This window comes from Armigeres subalbatus, chromosome 3 (genome assembly GCF_024139115.2).
Source record: "Armigeres subalbatus isolate Guangzhou_Male chromosome 3, GZ_Asu_2, whole genome shotgun sequence".
Classification (NCBI taxonomy): domain Eukaryota; kingdom Metazoa; phylum Arthropoda; class Insecta; order Diptera; family Culicidae; genus Armigeres; species Armigeres subalbatus.
The window spans coordinates 13,871,123-13,887,879 of NC_085141.1; the positions used below are offsets into that span (position 1 = coordinate 13,871,123).

A 16,757-nucleotide genomic window follows, 5' to 3' on the forward strand; every position below is an offset into this window, starting at 1 on the left:
TAAGCATTTGTGCATCGTGAAAACTGATTTTTTTTTAATACGAGATGCTCATGGTACTCCAAAATATTCTCGAATTTAGCCCACGGTATCAACCAGATTAACCAAGTCTTTGGCAATATCCTCATAATCAGAATATACAACTACTTGCATATGCACATAATGTAAACCCATTTTTTTAATAGGTACGAGATGTTCGTGGTCCTCCCAAACATTTTCGAGTTCACATCAAGCAGGTCTTTTGAAATGTTCCCCTCATCAAGTATACACCCAATCCGGTTCAATAAGCATATGATTCAAATTTCTTTGAACATGGGATGTTTAAGGTCTTCCAAAATGATCTTGAGTTAAGATCAAGGTATCTACCAGATGCACAATGACTAAGGAAGTGTTTGTGTCGAGCAATGTTCATTCGAATGCAGACATGGACTTTTTTTTGTTGGGGCGTAGAACCACTGCGTTCAGAAGTTCAGAAATGTGAACAGAAGTTCCTTCAAAAATTGTCGAATGGACCGTCAGAATAACTTCAGAGTTACATCTCTCAGTGGGATATTGCCGTATCGCAGCTTGGTGTTCGTCAAGATACCATTTTTGTATTCGTATATCATGGGTCTAGCAGGACGATACGAGAAAATGTCCGATCCGAAAATTTTCTAGACTGCGACCGGAATTAGAACCCAGCCACTTTCAGCATGGTTTTGTATTGTAGCCGCACATCTTACCACACAACTAAGAAAGGCAGAGTAACCGAGAAAATATTTTTAGTATAAAACCATATGCTTCCACGAGTTGACATTTAGTCTTAGAACATCGACTCAACAAGGATCCACTGAAGCTCGTGAAGTAAATGAGTGAAATCCTATCGGCTCAATAGTCCTGTTGGGAAGTTCAACGATCCACGAATACATTGTTCAGGACTTGGTTGATCGGATGAATCATATGTTCTAAACTCCAAGACGTTACGGAAAACCGAAATAGGCTATAGTAGATCTGCTGATCTGCTTAGATGTTTAGCGATGCATGTTTTTAACTCCAGAATGGTTTGGATAACCATAAAGGACCTGTAGTTGCTTGTAGAAGTAATGAGCGGAACCCTATCGGCTCAACGGACCTGCTGGGATGTTTAGCGATGCACGGATACATCATCCAGGACTTGGTTGATCGAGTAGATCACATGTTCTTAACTCCAGGACGTTTTGGAGAACCTGAAATAGTTTACGTTTATTCAAAGCTCGATTAATTTATGTACTATGATCACATGGATATTATTGGACATACATCTCGGCTTAGGACATATTATTTCTAGACATATTTCCTGATGCACTCGAGGATATGTACTCCAGAACAGTGTGGATAGCCCAGGACATTCGAAAAAACTATTTCAATGCCTTTTTAGTTCTTTCTATACTAGTTTTGGCAGGATTTAGGGAAATAAAACAAATTTGGACGTCAAATCTGCGTTTAAAAAAGTCGCCCCGAAAGGGTTAAAATAATAGTGATAATAGTAATAGTTCTTCTGACCAGTATGGTCGAACATATTTTTGACGGACCTCTCATTGTGTCTGTGGATTCATTGAAAACAAGAACTTTTTTTTTGAAATTTTAGTTTTGATTGTTTTCTAAGAGCACCTCTACGTGAGTCATCATCGCTATTCTTATTATAGCGCTCCCTTCCGAGTGCTATTTTAGGATAGCGCCCCATCTTCCCACCGGTGGTTTCTGTTTTAGGTATAGCGACTTCACCGGGCGTTGCTAAAAGTAGTCATTTTCTTCTTCAATTTCTCTACATTCCAACTGGAACTTGGCTAGCTGCTCAACTTTGTATTCTATAAACATTTCCTCAGTTATTAATTGAAAGATTTGCTGCGCCCGCCCGAGTATGTATTTTGTGTGACAACTATGCCCAAGGAGCCCACTCGAAAACAGGGGGTGACATTCGGCCAAATGAAATAGTTCAGCGGTGACGATGAAACGATTCAGTCGTTCATTCAAAATAATTGCCTACATTACGGCTCTTACCAACTATGTAAGGCAAATCAACTGAAGGCTTGGCCCAATCTCACCCCTTTTTAGCGTGCATTGCTCGTTGCTACGAAAAACCAGAACCGTTATATAAATATAAATAAAATTCGATAAAACAACAACAGATTATCGTAACATGATAACCAGGTATCCATCGATCTAAAAACTAGTTATGTAATAGATTTGTGGGGCATTACTGACACTATTTTAATACGGGTTCATTCGCTCAATAGTTTTACATTCAAATTCCAAGCATTATCGTACGAGCACAATTAGTTCTTGGAATTTGTTGTGATTTCCTAGACGTAACTTTTAATATAATTTCGAACCGTTTGAAATTTTCATCAAAATTCGTAACAGTTTCTGAGATATTAGGAGTTGAAACATTTTTCGTTTTTGGCTCAATCTTACCCCCTAGGCTCAATGTCACCCCGAACGACGGTATTTTAAATTTTTAAACTTCGACCAATTCATTTGCCACTACACCAGTTTTCTAGGGTATCTATTATTTATTTTCAATAAACAGAAGCTCTTTATAAAAATGTAATATTTCTTAAATAGTTTCAATCAGATGTTTTGAATTGACAATATGATCATTTTTATACCATTTTATTTGCGGGCTTTTTTCATACATGTATATGTTCTTTACAAATCTTTTTTCACGCGAGTTAGTTCTCAAAGCCTAGCAGTTAAGCGGGGATAAAGAAATTTCTTAGTATGTACAGTAAAAATAAACACCCCCGCTAGCAAAATGAGCAGCGTTGTGTTGTGTTTCTGCAATTTTTTGGAAAATTAATATTCATCATTTATCTAATCATATAACGTTTTTAAATGTAACTTACTTGTATGCTAAGAAACGTTGTGACACCATTTGATTGATATTACGAGCACTTCTCTCAAACGCCTGTTTTGACTCAAATTTGAAATAGTTTACCCTCTTGATCTTTCTTACTTAAAAATCATAGCTCTATTTCGCATTGCATCGTTTATATATTGTTTGCCCTGATTAAAAGGGCAGTATTTGGGCAATTTCATTTAAATTTTAGGCGTTTGATCAAAGTTCTGTCATGACCAGAATGTTGAGTAAATGTTTTTTATTGCACAAACACATTGAAACTGTTGGTTGATTTTATGTTTGTGCTGAGACAGCCCTGTTAGCTGGAATACATATCGAATAAGCACGTCATTTCTTCAACAAAGAATATTGGTGATAGATCTGTTATGTTATTGATACCATAGATATATATGACTAGCGTACATAATTTGTCTAGAAAACAAATTGGTTCTTCAGAATGATTTTCATTATTTTTACGGTTTTGTAATAACATGTTTCCTATAAGTTAAGTACACAAACAGAAATTAACATCTTTCCATTATCAATTGATAATGCCAACTTCGTGTTATATATACAAATCTCGCTTAACTTTTCAAAAGATCCTAAGTAACATTTTTTTCATGAATTAATTTGAATAGTGCAATCAATAGCTTTCATGTTATTCTGTTGATTGCGCTATTCAAATTAATTCATGAAAAAAATGTTACTTAGGTCCTTTTGAAAAGTTAAGCGAGAAATGATCAAAATTTGGATCAAATTGAAAATTTGAAATTAAAATTAATTTTTTCCAGTTTTATCGTAAATAGAAGAAGGAAACAAATATAAATTAGCAAAAGTTAGGCTGTCTATTCTTGAGTGATGCGCGGTCGTACAAATGCCAACTTTGTTTTATATACAGGCCGGACTCGATTATCCGGAGGCTCGATTAACCGGAGGCTCGATTATCCGGGGCTCGATTAACCGGAGAAAATGGCTCGATTATCCGGAGTAATATTTTTACCTAATCTTAGAAAAATAGAAATTTTATCTTTGTGTATCCGTAACGTATCCAATATGTGCAAGACATGATAGTGACTTTCTCGCTTTCTCAAGGAAGCATCCATAACTTACGTAATGCTTTGAGGGGGGAGGGGGTGTTGCCCGAAGTGTGACAATCCATACAAAAATTTGCAATGATCTAACAAAAAGTGTTACATAGGGGGAAGGGGGGTTGAAAATGGCCAAGTTTTGCGTTACGTAATTAATGGTTTCCCTGCCTCAAAGACACTTCACAAATTACGTAACGCTTTAGGGGAAATAAGGAAGTCAGACCAAGCGTTACGATCCGTAAAAAAATAAACCTTCCATAAGTTACGAGAGGGTGGGGTAACAAAATCATCAAATTCAACGTTACGGATTTTGTGAAAGAACCCTAAGGAAACGGAAATCAAGAACATTCATAATTGGTCATTTCATGAATTTCAATTCAAAGCACCGATATTTTTTTAAGCATTCGTATGTACATTCTGAGTACAGCATTCACATTGTGATTCATGCCACCAAATGGTCCTTCGGAATATCCGGAATGGATTCATTTACAAATAACGTAAGGCTAAATTTGAAGATTTTGGACCTCCATCCTCCCCCCCGTAACGCTTTTTATATGGAAGGTTTAATTGGTTTGTATGAATCGTAACGCACGGGCTTAACCCCATCCTTCTCCTTCCAGCGTTACGTAATTTGTGAACAGCCTCAATACTTATATGAAAAAATAATTATTTCATTAACGGTGGTCAATGTTAATCCAAACACCAGTTCTATATTTATAGTAACAACAAATCCCGCTGAAAAATCCTTGTGTTTAGGGAACATCCGTAAATTACGTAACCTTAGAGAGGGAGGGGGGTTTCCTGAAATGTGACAATCCGTACACATTTTCTAGATACGTCATACAAAAAATGTGACATAGTGGGGAAGAGGGGGAATGTCGGGCAATGACCCGGTGCAATAGGTTCCTGATAGGGATCCGCAGGGGACAAGAAGGCGAGGTGCGCAGAGAGCAAGGTGAATCGATTTGAGGTCCCTCCGTGGACTACAAAGTTGGCGACGTGCAACTACAGACCGAGCTGAATGTAGATGAATTTTATGTATTGCAAAGGCCTTAGTTTGAATAAATCAAATGAAATAAATTCCGATGTTAGATGTTCAAATAATGCTATGCGATGAAATTAATTATTTTTTGTTTTATTTCATGGACGTTCCGGAATTTTCGGAAGGCCACGACATGTATAAGCCACAACATCAAGTGCATCTGAAAAATCTTGATGCTTAACGATAAGATTTAGAAGTTTTCTTTTTTTGGATCCTCCACGCGGTGGATAGAGGTATGCATTGTCGCCGCCGACAGTTTATGGCAATCCCTTTGAAACTTCAGAGGATTCCTCGTGAAAAAAGCTATTTTTCTTGAAAATTCTATACATTTTTCGTTGAAAAATCGAAAAAACTTTTCGTAAAACTAAGAACTTCCATTGAAAATTCTGAAGAATTTCCTTCGATATCTCGAAAATACTACCGTTGAAATTCTAAGTATTATTATTTATTCAGACTAAGGCCGAAGTGGCCTGTGCGGTATATAAGAGTCTTCTCCATTCGGCTCGGTCCATGGCTACACGTCGCCAACCACGCAGTCTACGGAGGGTCCGCAAGTCATCTTCCACCTGATCGATCCACCTTGCCCGCTGCGCACCTCGCCTTCTTGTGCCCGTCGGATCGTTGTCGAGAACCATTTTCACCGGGTTACTGTCCGACATTCTGGCTACGTGCCCGGCCCATCGCAGTCGTCCGATTTTCGCGGTGTGAACGATGGATGGTTCTCCCAACAGCTGATGCAATTCGTGGTTCATTCGCCTCCTCCACGTACCGTCCGCCATCTGCACCCCACCATAGATGGTACGCAGCACTTTCCTTTCGAAAACTCAAGTGCCCGTTGGTCCTCCACGAGCATCGTCCAGGTCTCGTGTCCGTAGAGGACTACCGGTCTAATTAGCGTTTTGTAGATTGTCAGTTTGGTACGGCGGCGAACTCTATTCGATCGGAGCGTCTTGCGGAGTCCAAAGTACGTACGATTTCCAGCCACTATGCGTCTCCGAATTTCTCTGCTGGTGTCATTTTCGGCAGTCACCAGTGAGCCCAAGTACACAAATTCTTCTACCACCTCGATTTCGTCACCACCGATGCAAACTCGCGGTAGGTGGCTCACATTGTCTTCTCTTGAACCTCTTCCTATCATGTACTTCGTCTTCGACGTGTTGATGACTAGTCCGATCCGCTTATGTCCTTACACATATCAGGCTGTGGCACGTGGCCCTTACGTGAACGGTTTAACTTCTCATAGAACTTTCGTGTGTTATTAGCGCGGTACAGTTGCTCCGTTTCTTCACGGTCTCGATCTTCCTGCTGGCGCTTTTTCCTCCGGAAAATCGAGTTTTGTCTGTTCCGCGCCTGTTTATATCGTGCTTCGTTCGCCCTCGTGCGGTGTTGCAGCAATCTCGCCCATGCTGCATTCTTCTCTTCCACTAACTGCTCACATTCGCCGTCATACCAGTCGTTTCTCTGATCCGAGGGCACCGTGCCAAGTGCAGCGGTTGCGGTGCTACCAATGGCGGATCGAATATCTCTCCAGCCATCTTCAAGAGACGCTGCGCCTAGCTGCTCTTCCGTTGGAAGTGCCACTTCCAGCTGCTGCGCGTATTCTTGGGCTAGTCTACCGTCTTGTAGCCGCCCAATGTTAAGCCGCGGCGTCCGACTTCGACGCGTGTTGTACACCGTCGAGAGTTTTGAGCGCAGGCATACTGCAACGAGGTAGTGGTCGGATTCAATATTCGCACTGCGGTAAGTGCGGACGTTCGTGATGTCGGAGAAGAATTTACCGTCGATTAGAACGTGGTCGATTTGGTTTTCCGTTTCTTGGTTAGGTGATCTCCATGTGGCCTTGTGGATATTTTGCGGGGAAAGAAGGTGCTTCGGACTACCATTCCGCGGGAGGCTGCGAAGTTTATGCATCGTTGGCCGTTGTCATTCGATACGGTGTGCAGACTATCCGGTCCGATGACCGGTCTATACATTTCCTCCCTTCCTACCTGTGCGTTCATGTCACCGATGACGATTTTAACGTCCCGCAGTGGGCATCCATCGTATGTCTGCTCCAGCTGTGCGTAGAACGCTTCTTTCTCGTCGTCGGGTCTCCCTTCGTGTGGGCAGTGCACGTTGATGATGCTATAGTTGAAGAAACGGCCTTTAATCCTCAGCTTGCACATCCTTGCGTTGATTGGCTGCCACCCAATCACGCGTTGGCGCATCTTACCCAGCACTATGAAGCCGGTTCCCAGCTCGTTTGTGGTGCCACAGCTTTGGTAGAAGGTAGCCGCTCGATGCCCGCTTTTCCACACTTTCTGTCCTGTCCAGCAAATCTCCTGCAGCGCCACGACGTCGAAGTTGCGGGGATGTAATTCATCGTAGATCATCCTGTCGCAACCTGCGAAACCTAGCGACTTGCAATTCCATGTTCCAAGCTTCCAATCGTGATCCTGTATTCGTCGCCTGGTCTTTGCCGATTATATCGAGTCGCATTATCTCTTATATTGTTCGTAATGATTGGTTTTCTAGGCGGCTTATTGGGCCTGCGCAAACCTCCTGTCTCGTCGGAGGGCTGTCGTGTCAGGGCTGTTTAGCGTCCCACCTAACACCAGGACTTGGGCTTGTGCGCTTTGAGCGGCACACGGTCGCTTTGGTGGGGCCTACTTGCGGATACATGCAGCTTTTTATAGAGGTTTAACAGGGCCCACTGTCAAACCCCACCACATCCTAGGCAAGCCCCACAACTCGCAGATGGCCTGGGGAGGGATCGTCAAGCCCTTGGACATAGTCCCTGCTGCCCGTCTAAGTAAATTTCCTTAAAAATTTGGAAGATCTTTTTGTAGGATTTAAAAGAAAGGAAGACAGGATCACCGTCTTTGACCAGAGGTCGTACTGACTGGATACTTAACACTTAGCATTAGTCAACGGACAGGACATTCACACAGTACCCAGTAAACCAGCGGAGCGTTTTCCGCTTCACGAAATGTTTTCTCCTTACTAGGGCGGGAATCAAACTCCCACTCTATGGCTTGTAAATACGCTTAGACGACTAACGCCACTAACCACACGGCCACGAAGGCCACCAGGTGTAAATTCCAGAAATTTATCGGGCAAATTATAAAGATTTTCCTTTGGGAATCTCAAAGAATTATCTGCGGAAATTTCCAAGGACTTCCTGTTGAAATCCACAAATCACGTTTAAATCAAATGTTTTGACGAGTATGGGCCGTTTGTTGTTTGACCGGTGAAAACTTTAGAGCATTTTCTGTTGAAAGTTCGAAAAACTTCAGGGACAGTTCATTATATTTTTCAGGCGAAATAAAAAGATTCTCCCGTTAATGTCTTAAAAATATCCTGAAAAAAAAACTTTACGTTACGAACGTAATAAATAAATCGTCAAGCCTTCACCGACCAAAACTATGACAAACGCCGCCGCTGACGATTTTCGGATCCGCGCTGACCTCTAACGGTAGTCAGAACCCATGAACGGACCAACGGGATATTTTATTAGATTTTATATAACTAGAATAAAGATTGTTTGAGTAAAAGTTAAATTTTCAGCGACAACAAAAAATAGCTCGATTATCCGGAGGGTTCGATTATCCGGAGTGAAATTTTATTCAACACTCCGGATAATCGAGTCCGGCCTGTATATAGAAGAAGATTTAGATGCGTATAATTTTTGTTTAGAATAAATTCGACATCCAATTTGAATTTATTTAGAATACATTCGCCACTCAATTTCAATAACCGATCAATATAAGCGGCCATCTTAAATACTGCACCAACTTTGTCCTTAATCATGGCTAAGCGAACGAAAATACAGTCAAACCTCCATGAGTCGATATTGAAGGGACCATCGACTCATGGAAATATCGAGATGCGGAAAAGAAAATCCTTGGGAAGCTGTTTGAAGGGACCATCTTAGTAGTCCATAAAATATTTTTTTTATGGCATAATTTGCTTCCATGAGTCGATATCGAGTCATAGAACATCGACTCATGGAGGTTTTACTGTATACAAAACTAAACTGAGTAATGCTCTGTTGAATAACTAACTTTAATATAAACTGGTTTACGATAAAAAACTATTTTTTGTTCAATATAGGTACTTAATAATAAGGGACACATTTTTTCCAAATAAATAAATAAATAAATGGAGCAAGCTGGCAGAACTTTACTGAACATTGTTAATTTAACCACTTTTTCCAAACAAACAATCCAAGATCGGTGGAACAGAGAAAAAGTTACGGAGACGAGCCAGCCTCGGGCTGAAAGTCTCCTTAATAAAGACACAAAAAAAAAAAAAAAAAAAGAAAAAGTTATTCAAACAATGGGATATACCTATTTATGTTAGATAGATTATAACTCGATTTTTCACAAGAACGACCAAAATCATCACTGTTTGGAAAAGTAGACCATTTTATCATTCAAACACAAACTGTAAAAACGGCTATTATGATCCGGAGATGCAAGGAAGTTATAAAATAATAAACAATCCCTTATTTTCATCTGATATATTGTTTAGTTGTTATATGTAGTTTGCAGATAATATCCACAAATGATTGAAGTTCTTGAACCCGAAATCTTTAAGAAGCAAAGTAAAACGAACGAGAGAAAGATCCTCCCCAGCTTCCAAAATGAGTGAATCAACTCGTTTTTTTTCAGTAAATCCAGCAGTACAACAGCGGACGAACTGACGCAATAATATCCCTTCTATATAAGGCAAACCAGGAAGCACGTCGCCACCAACCGGGTAGAACACAATTTCGCTACATTACGAAGCACTCTATAATTCAGCCCGTCGCACGGTGATAACCGCTAATAAATCGGGTGGTTTCGTTCCCGGTGTATGATTAGAGTGTGTGTAATAAAGCTACATTACGATGTTACATATTGAAGCAAACAAACACTGCACTTGACATGGAAATAAAGCGGATCAACATTGGGTGGAGAAACCTTTGTGATACATCATCATGAAAGGAAGAAATCAATGAATCAAGCTTATGACCCAAATTGGCATCAATCCATCCAGCCGACACTCGACAGACAGACAGTAATGCCATTTGTGTGTTTTCATTAACGCGTATCGGTTAATTAGACATTCATGTAGGAGCAACGCACTCGGGGCTGGTTGACTTGGCCGGTGATGATAATTGTAACAGTTTTGAAATGCAGATCGAAGTCGATGATGGTGGGATCGAGTGGATGAAGCTAATGAACGTTAGTTTTTTTTTTTTTAATATATTGCTTTTACTATTGACCACTTCAATGCAGCTTAGTTAAAATTTAAGACAATGTTATCCATTAACATTATTGCATTGCTGTGTGCTAAAATAATTTTGATCGACAGCCATGCTTGATCTGTCTACATCTTTTTCACACATTTATTCAGTCGTAGAGATTGCTAACAAAAATTGTTTACCATACAAATCTCTGACAAGATAGCGGTGTTCCTTAAAGCGACCACATGTGGTCCACATGTTTTATTAGTTCACTAATAAAAAAATAATTTTTTTTTCATGGCGAGTTATGTTGACTCCCAGAAGGTGCTTTAACAAATTGCACTGTATTCATCACCATAATTTCTCTAATTGAATTAAAACTAAAAGGGACTAGGAAACCTGAATAGTCCTATTTGCAGGTTAATATTTGTTTGAACAGATCTTATTTTTTATGGATTTTTTTTTAGAAAACGAGAACAATTTTCTTTTTTCGAAAAAAAACTGGGTTTTGGAGTTTTTATTTGAAGTATTGTGCATTTGCATACAATCTAGATGTTTCATTTCACTAAAGACACTGAAGACGGCCTTACTGTTAAGGTCGAAATACATATCTGTGCAGCTTTAGCTTTGAACGACTACAAAATGAAATTGGACAAAGTATCAACTGAATGATTGACTGGAATTCTCATTGAGCAAGTTTAAGTTATTCAAATGTTCAGATGATCAATAATGGCGCCGACCACATTCTCGTTGTCAGTTAGGAAGAGGAAAGAACATTAGTAGGTGCTTTTTGCTTTTTGAAGACCGTGTTAACCTCTGAGTCTCCACAAAAACCACAGGAAGGATTATCAGTTAGTTGGTAGGTATCGATGGATCTGGATTCACTCTGATAAGTGATGCGACCGTACCAGTTTTTTACACAATGATTTATGAACTATTATTATGTTGTACAAAGCAGTACGAACTAATTACCTTCACACCGAGGATCAAACGCGCACCAATTGATTTACTTTTCGACCGCACAAAGCTCAACGATACCGGATCGTGTGAAGTGTCTAAGAATCGAGCATGAACACGATCAAACGCATACTTCACACCATGCATGTCCGGTGGCATATGCAAACTGTGGAGGATCGCAATTTGAACGACCGAAACGACGCGCAACCAGTGTTGGTAAAATCATTCAAAAATCTTAATCATTGAGCCCTCCCTCGTGAGCAAACTCGTTTGCGAATTTAAAATAATGCATCACGGCTGAGTTTTTTATGCTAAAACGCATCGTTTCACTTAACAAAACATGACATTCTAAAAAGCGTTTAAATACAATTTTGGGGCAATTGATTGTTTAAACACGCAAGAGTGTTCTATGCGACGAACGTCAATTCAACACAGATTAATTATCTTTGCCACACACTAATTAATTATCTTTGCTGTCCCTCGACCAGAAAAAATCACACCATGCACGCCCGGTGGTATATGCAAACTATTTGAAATACATTTTTGTAAAGATTTCATAGTGGTGGAATTACCTATGCAGATTTTTTTATATTAAGTTTGAATTTGTTTTGATTACTACCATAATTAATTCCTTATTCTCATATACCAAACATTCCCAATGACTTATTTAGCGTACCAGCCCATCGCTTAGTGCTGTCAGCATCGTCAGCATACTTCAGTGCAATGTTCACCGGACATCTGAGGGAAAGTCAACAGGAAGAAATAACCCTCCAGGAAGTATCCGGTGAGGCGCTGCAACTGCTTATCCAGTACTGCTACACAGGAACCATTGAACTACGTGAAGACACGGTAGAAACGCTGCTCGCAACCGCCTGCCTGCTTCAGCTCAGCACAATCGTCAACGCGTGCTGCACGTTCTTAGCTCGTCAGCTACATCCGTCCAACTGTTTAGGGTTCTCGTTATTTGCCGAACAGCAGGGATGCACCGCGCTGCTCAAAATCGCGTCCGCCTATACCTGCCAGCATTTCATGCAGGTTTGGAAGAATCAGGAATTTTTCCAACTGGATTCAGTGCAACTGTCAACACTGCTGAAAAGCGATGACCTGAATGTTCCTAACGAGCAGGAAGTATTCCACGCACTAATGGCCTGGATACAGTTCGAATCGGAAACACGAAAACAGTACATACCAGAGCTGTTGGCTTTGATACGTTTGCCACTGTTGCAGCCATCGGTAATTTTAAGTATTTTATATCGTAGCTTGAGCATGATAAAAATTTCTCGTTTTAGTTCATAGTGGATCACGTAGAAGCTCTGTGCGGTGCTAATGAGTGTCAACAATTGGTGATGGAGGCGTTCAAATGGCATCTCATTCCCGGAAGGAGGTCACAAATTTCAACACAAAGAACCAGACCACGAAAGTCGACAATAGGCAAACTGTTGGCTGTAGGTGGAATGGATGGACACAAAGGAGCTATTAGGTATGTGGTCATGCCGGTATCTGAAATCCATAAGTTTTTGAAACCATTCAGCTCAATCACGGAGTATTCGAATTCGAATTCTTACGATCATTATGCTCATGCTCACAAAAGAACATTCATAATTCCGATCATAATTTGGTTGATTTACGTATTACAGCATAGAGAGCTACGAACCGCGCTTGGACAAGTGGACTTTGTTGAAAAATATGCCTGCCAGACGACTCCAGTTCGGCGTTGCCGTTATGGACGATAAATTGATAATTGTAGGCGGAAGAGATGGTTTGAAGACGTTGAACACCGTGGAGTGTTTTGATTTGACAACGATGACCTGGGGCTCAATCGTACCACCGATGGGTACGCCTAGGTGAGTCTGTGTTTACGATTCGATGCTAACATTAACTTGACATACTGTTCGATTGTATATTTTAGACACGGTCTAGGAGTTGCATTTTTAGAAGGACCACTATACGCGGTTGGAGGTCATGATGGGTGGAGTTATCTAGCGACGGTTGAACGTTGGGATCCTGCCGCCCGTACATGGAGCTACGTAGCGCCAATGTCTTCAATGAGATCGACTGCTGGTGTTGCGGTATTAAATTCAAGGTTGTTCGTTATTGGTATGTTTTCGTATTCTTGTTTTCATATGAGGATGTGTAGAATCATTTAGGAACTAATTTGTAGGTGGTAGAGATGGAAGCGTGTGCCATCGAACGGTTGAGTGCTACGATCCTCATACGAATAAATGGACATTGCGTGCACCAATGAACAAGCGCAGAGGTGGAGTGGGGGTAAGTTGAACTTTTGCATTCAAAATCATATTATTATCGATATTTAAAGTCAATTTAATTGTATGTATGCAAACGTTTGAAATAACGAGCTAAAAAATTTTGGAGATATTTCGTAATTTGTTTTTAGGAAAAGAAGGTGCATAAGTGCACATTTTCAAGGTTGGCGACTACCGGCCTACCGGATGAGTGTTTTGTAGTCGGTCTAGTTGGTATGACGGCGGACACTCTACTGGTATAGTTTTCGGTGATCACCAGTGAACCCAAAGACACGAACTTATCATCCACATCGATTTCGTCACCGCCTATACAAACTCGTGGTGGGTGGCTAACATTATTTTCTCTTGAGCCTCTTCGTATCCTGTGCTTCGTCTTTGACGTATTGATGGCTAGATCGAAGTAGCTGGATGGTTCTTGTGATAATCATATCTACGAAAACCACTCCAAAGTGATATTAATCTTTCCGTATCTGATATATTTTTATTAGAGGTTGCAAATATTAAAACAGCTGTCAAAAACACAATTCTAGACCAATTCTTTCACAACGATTCGCATTCCCTCAGGATTTTTTTTATTCCAAACTTGTTTAACGGCACTCTTTCAAGGGAAGGCTCGGAAACAGGGTGTAAAACAGTAATTTCCAAATTCGAGACCGTCAAGAAATTAGGAGATATTCCAAACGCTTATGGTGTCTTTATCTTTCAATGGATTTTCGAGATTTTATTTCGATTAAGACTCTTCAGCAGACTCAGACTCTTCAGCAATTTTGCAAAATAGCAATTTTCGATACTATTGATTATTTATCAACGTTGAACTATTGAAAATGTTATTTCTTTCCAAACCCGGCGAAAAATTCCGAATTAATCAGTCCTGTTTGTGCATCCTCAACATTGACATCAGACTGATGTAAGTAACGGGCCTTTTGCCCACTGCTTAGTTTCCATGTGTATAAAAAGACCCGTGCGTGACTTTTTTTTATTCAGGATTTCACGGAGAGCAGATCAGGGCGTCCAGAAGCGGTCCCAGCGACAACGGCTGTCGCAGCGGTGGTGGTGGAGCAGAACATTTTTCGCTACGGTGGTGGTGGCGGTCGTGGCAGCAACAGCGCATCATCCACATCCGTGCACCAATCAGCATCGTCGAAGAATCTGGGAATCGACGGCGTCCGTAGTAGTTGCTGTTAGTGAGTCACATAAGTGGAAATAAATCAGTTCTTTTCAGGACCATAATCTACGTCTAAGCAAAAGGCTCAGATACAGGCTGTAAAATACAATTTTCAAACTTGGGGACCGTCATGAAATTATGGGTTCAGTTGACAGCCTCGCCTTACACGATTCGGTCGCGTTTTCTCTATCCGTGAAAAAAATGGGTGCAAAAAGAGAGAACACTTTGGTTATTGATTTTAGTGTTTTGCCTAAACGTCCTGATGCATCGGTGGTGCACAAATTCATGTGCGAAGAGAAGAACTGAAATTGGACAAAAAGGACATAATAAATGTCCAATTTCATAATTTACGAAATTGTGTCTATGTGGAGATGGTGGATATGGATACTGCCAGAAGATATCAAACCACTCATCACCTGCTCCATTTTCTTCAATCTGGCGACAGTGTTTATAAAATACTAGTATACGAAGATGATGGTGCGATCAATATACGTGTCCATGATTTACCACCAAAAACACCTCACTCGGTGCTGGTTGAGCACTTGCGGAAATACAGTACTATTCTCTCCATTACCAGGGAAGTGCGGAAGTATTATTTCCCTAGCCTTTACAATGGCGTTCGCGTAGTGAGAATGCAACTCACTCAACCTATTCCCTCGTACGTGACCATTGATGGCGACGTCACTTTGATCACATATCAAAAGCAACCAAAACACAAGAAGAGCGATTCCAAGCAACAGCATCAAAATTTAAGAAAATTTTTAATTCATGATTTTCTATTGAGTTGAAACTTTGCACAGTTTTTCAATTTCATCTAAATCGTCATTTTTCGATATCAAATCTTCATATTGAGTCACGACCAACTTTTCAAAAGGGTGTATGTGAAAATGGTTCAAAATATTTAAAAGCTGCACAGCAAAAACGGAATGTTCGATTGTTATGATTTTTTCAGCAAAGTTAGACAACTAAATGGTGATTCTTAAGAAAATGTGCACAGTAAAAAAAAAATTTTTGCCTTTAAAAATATCATTTTGTCACAAAAACTCAAACATCTCAAAACCCTATCTTTTTTCGAACGTAATTTTTTAGGAAAACGGTCCATTATATTAGCTATCTACCATAAAAATTTGGTGATGGTAAACTAATAAACAAAAAAGTTATGACATTTCAAACATTTCACAATTTTCACATATAGTAAACAAAAAAAATTTCCGTGTATTTTTTTTCAAGAATCGCAGATTTGATGCTGATTTTATTGTTAAGGGCCTTGCGTGAGTTAAACAAGTTGTTTGTATGATATTCCATATTTATGTATTCATCGATATTATGTATATTATATGTATAAATAAATAAAAATGAATTAATATTATCCTAAGTATTAAATTAAATGTGGCAGTTACACAATGTTGTTATAGAAACTCTAAGAGTTTTGGGTTTGAATTTTGGTATGGGTTATGATATCATGAAAACAGTTTATTAATACTTATTTTTATTTATTTTTATTCAAATTTTTAAAATATCGAACACTTTTGAATTATTATCAGCACAGTTTGAGTATAGTTTTGCTTTAATTTTATTTTCCGACAATGGAATGAAACAGTGAAATTTTGGGTTCCTTGGATCGTTTTCGCGTTATTAAATTGCTCGCTGAGCTCTGAAGCCTTTATTTCGTACTCTTCAGTAGTAGTAAAACAAAATGATAATTTGGTTAAATCTTTTCTTTTCTACGATTTGCCCTATCAAAAAGTTCTTTCGCAGTTTTAATTGGATGCTCACGTTCTTTGGCTAAACTTGCTCTTGTGGCCATGCGCTTTATTGTTCCTCCAATAGCATCACAAGGACCTTTGCCATGTGATGTAGCAAAAAATGCCATTCTGCATCAATTCCGTACATTGATTTAAATTGACATAGGCTCGAAAAATTCTTACGATTTTTGTACTGCGACGCTGCTCCATCAGACATGAAATATATCTTTTGACTTCTTTATGCTTATCAACGCGTAAAAGTTAATCATTTTTTCAATGAACAAGTTTACGGATACTGAATCGTGTCTTAAATCTTCGGAAATTATAATAAAACTTAAGTGTTCAATTTGCGTACTTCCATTAAAATAAATAACGAATGGATGAATTGTAGCTTGTTGTACGTTCCAGTGATGGGACTGCACTTCATCTTGCA

General features: G+C 39.7%; 1 protein-coding gene across 2 annotated transcripts in view; it reads left to right on the forward strand.

Moving 5' to 3' along the window:
* LOC134225833 (kelch-like protein 5) overlaps nt 1-16,757 on the forward strand; it is a 51,801-nt gene that overhangs the window by 24,479 nt on the left and 10,565 nt on the right. For both annotated transcript variants that reach the window (XR_009983338.1, XM_062706207.1), the window contains exons 3-7: nt 11,822-12,383; nt 12,440-12,630; nt 12,788-12,994; nt 13,060-13,247; nt 13,312-13,418. Coding sequence is in view for 1 of the 2 variants with exons in the window: in XM_062706207.1 (XP_062562191.1) it covers nt 11,822-12,383; nt 12,440-12,630; nt 12,788-12,994; nt 13,060-13,247; nt 13,312-13,418 (1,255 nt within the window). In the remaining variant the exon portion in view is untranslated. The remainder of the gene's footprint in view (nt 1-11,821; nt 12,384-12,439; nt 12,631-12,787; nt 12,995-13,059; nt 13,248-13,311; nt 13,419-16,757) is intronic.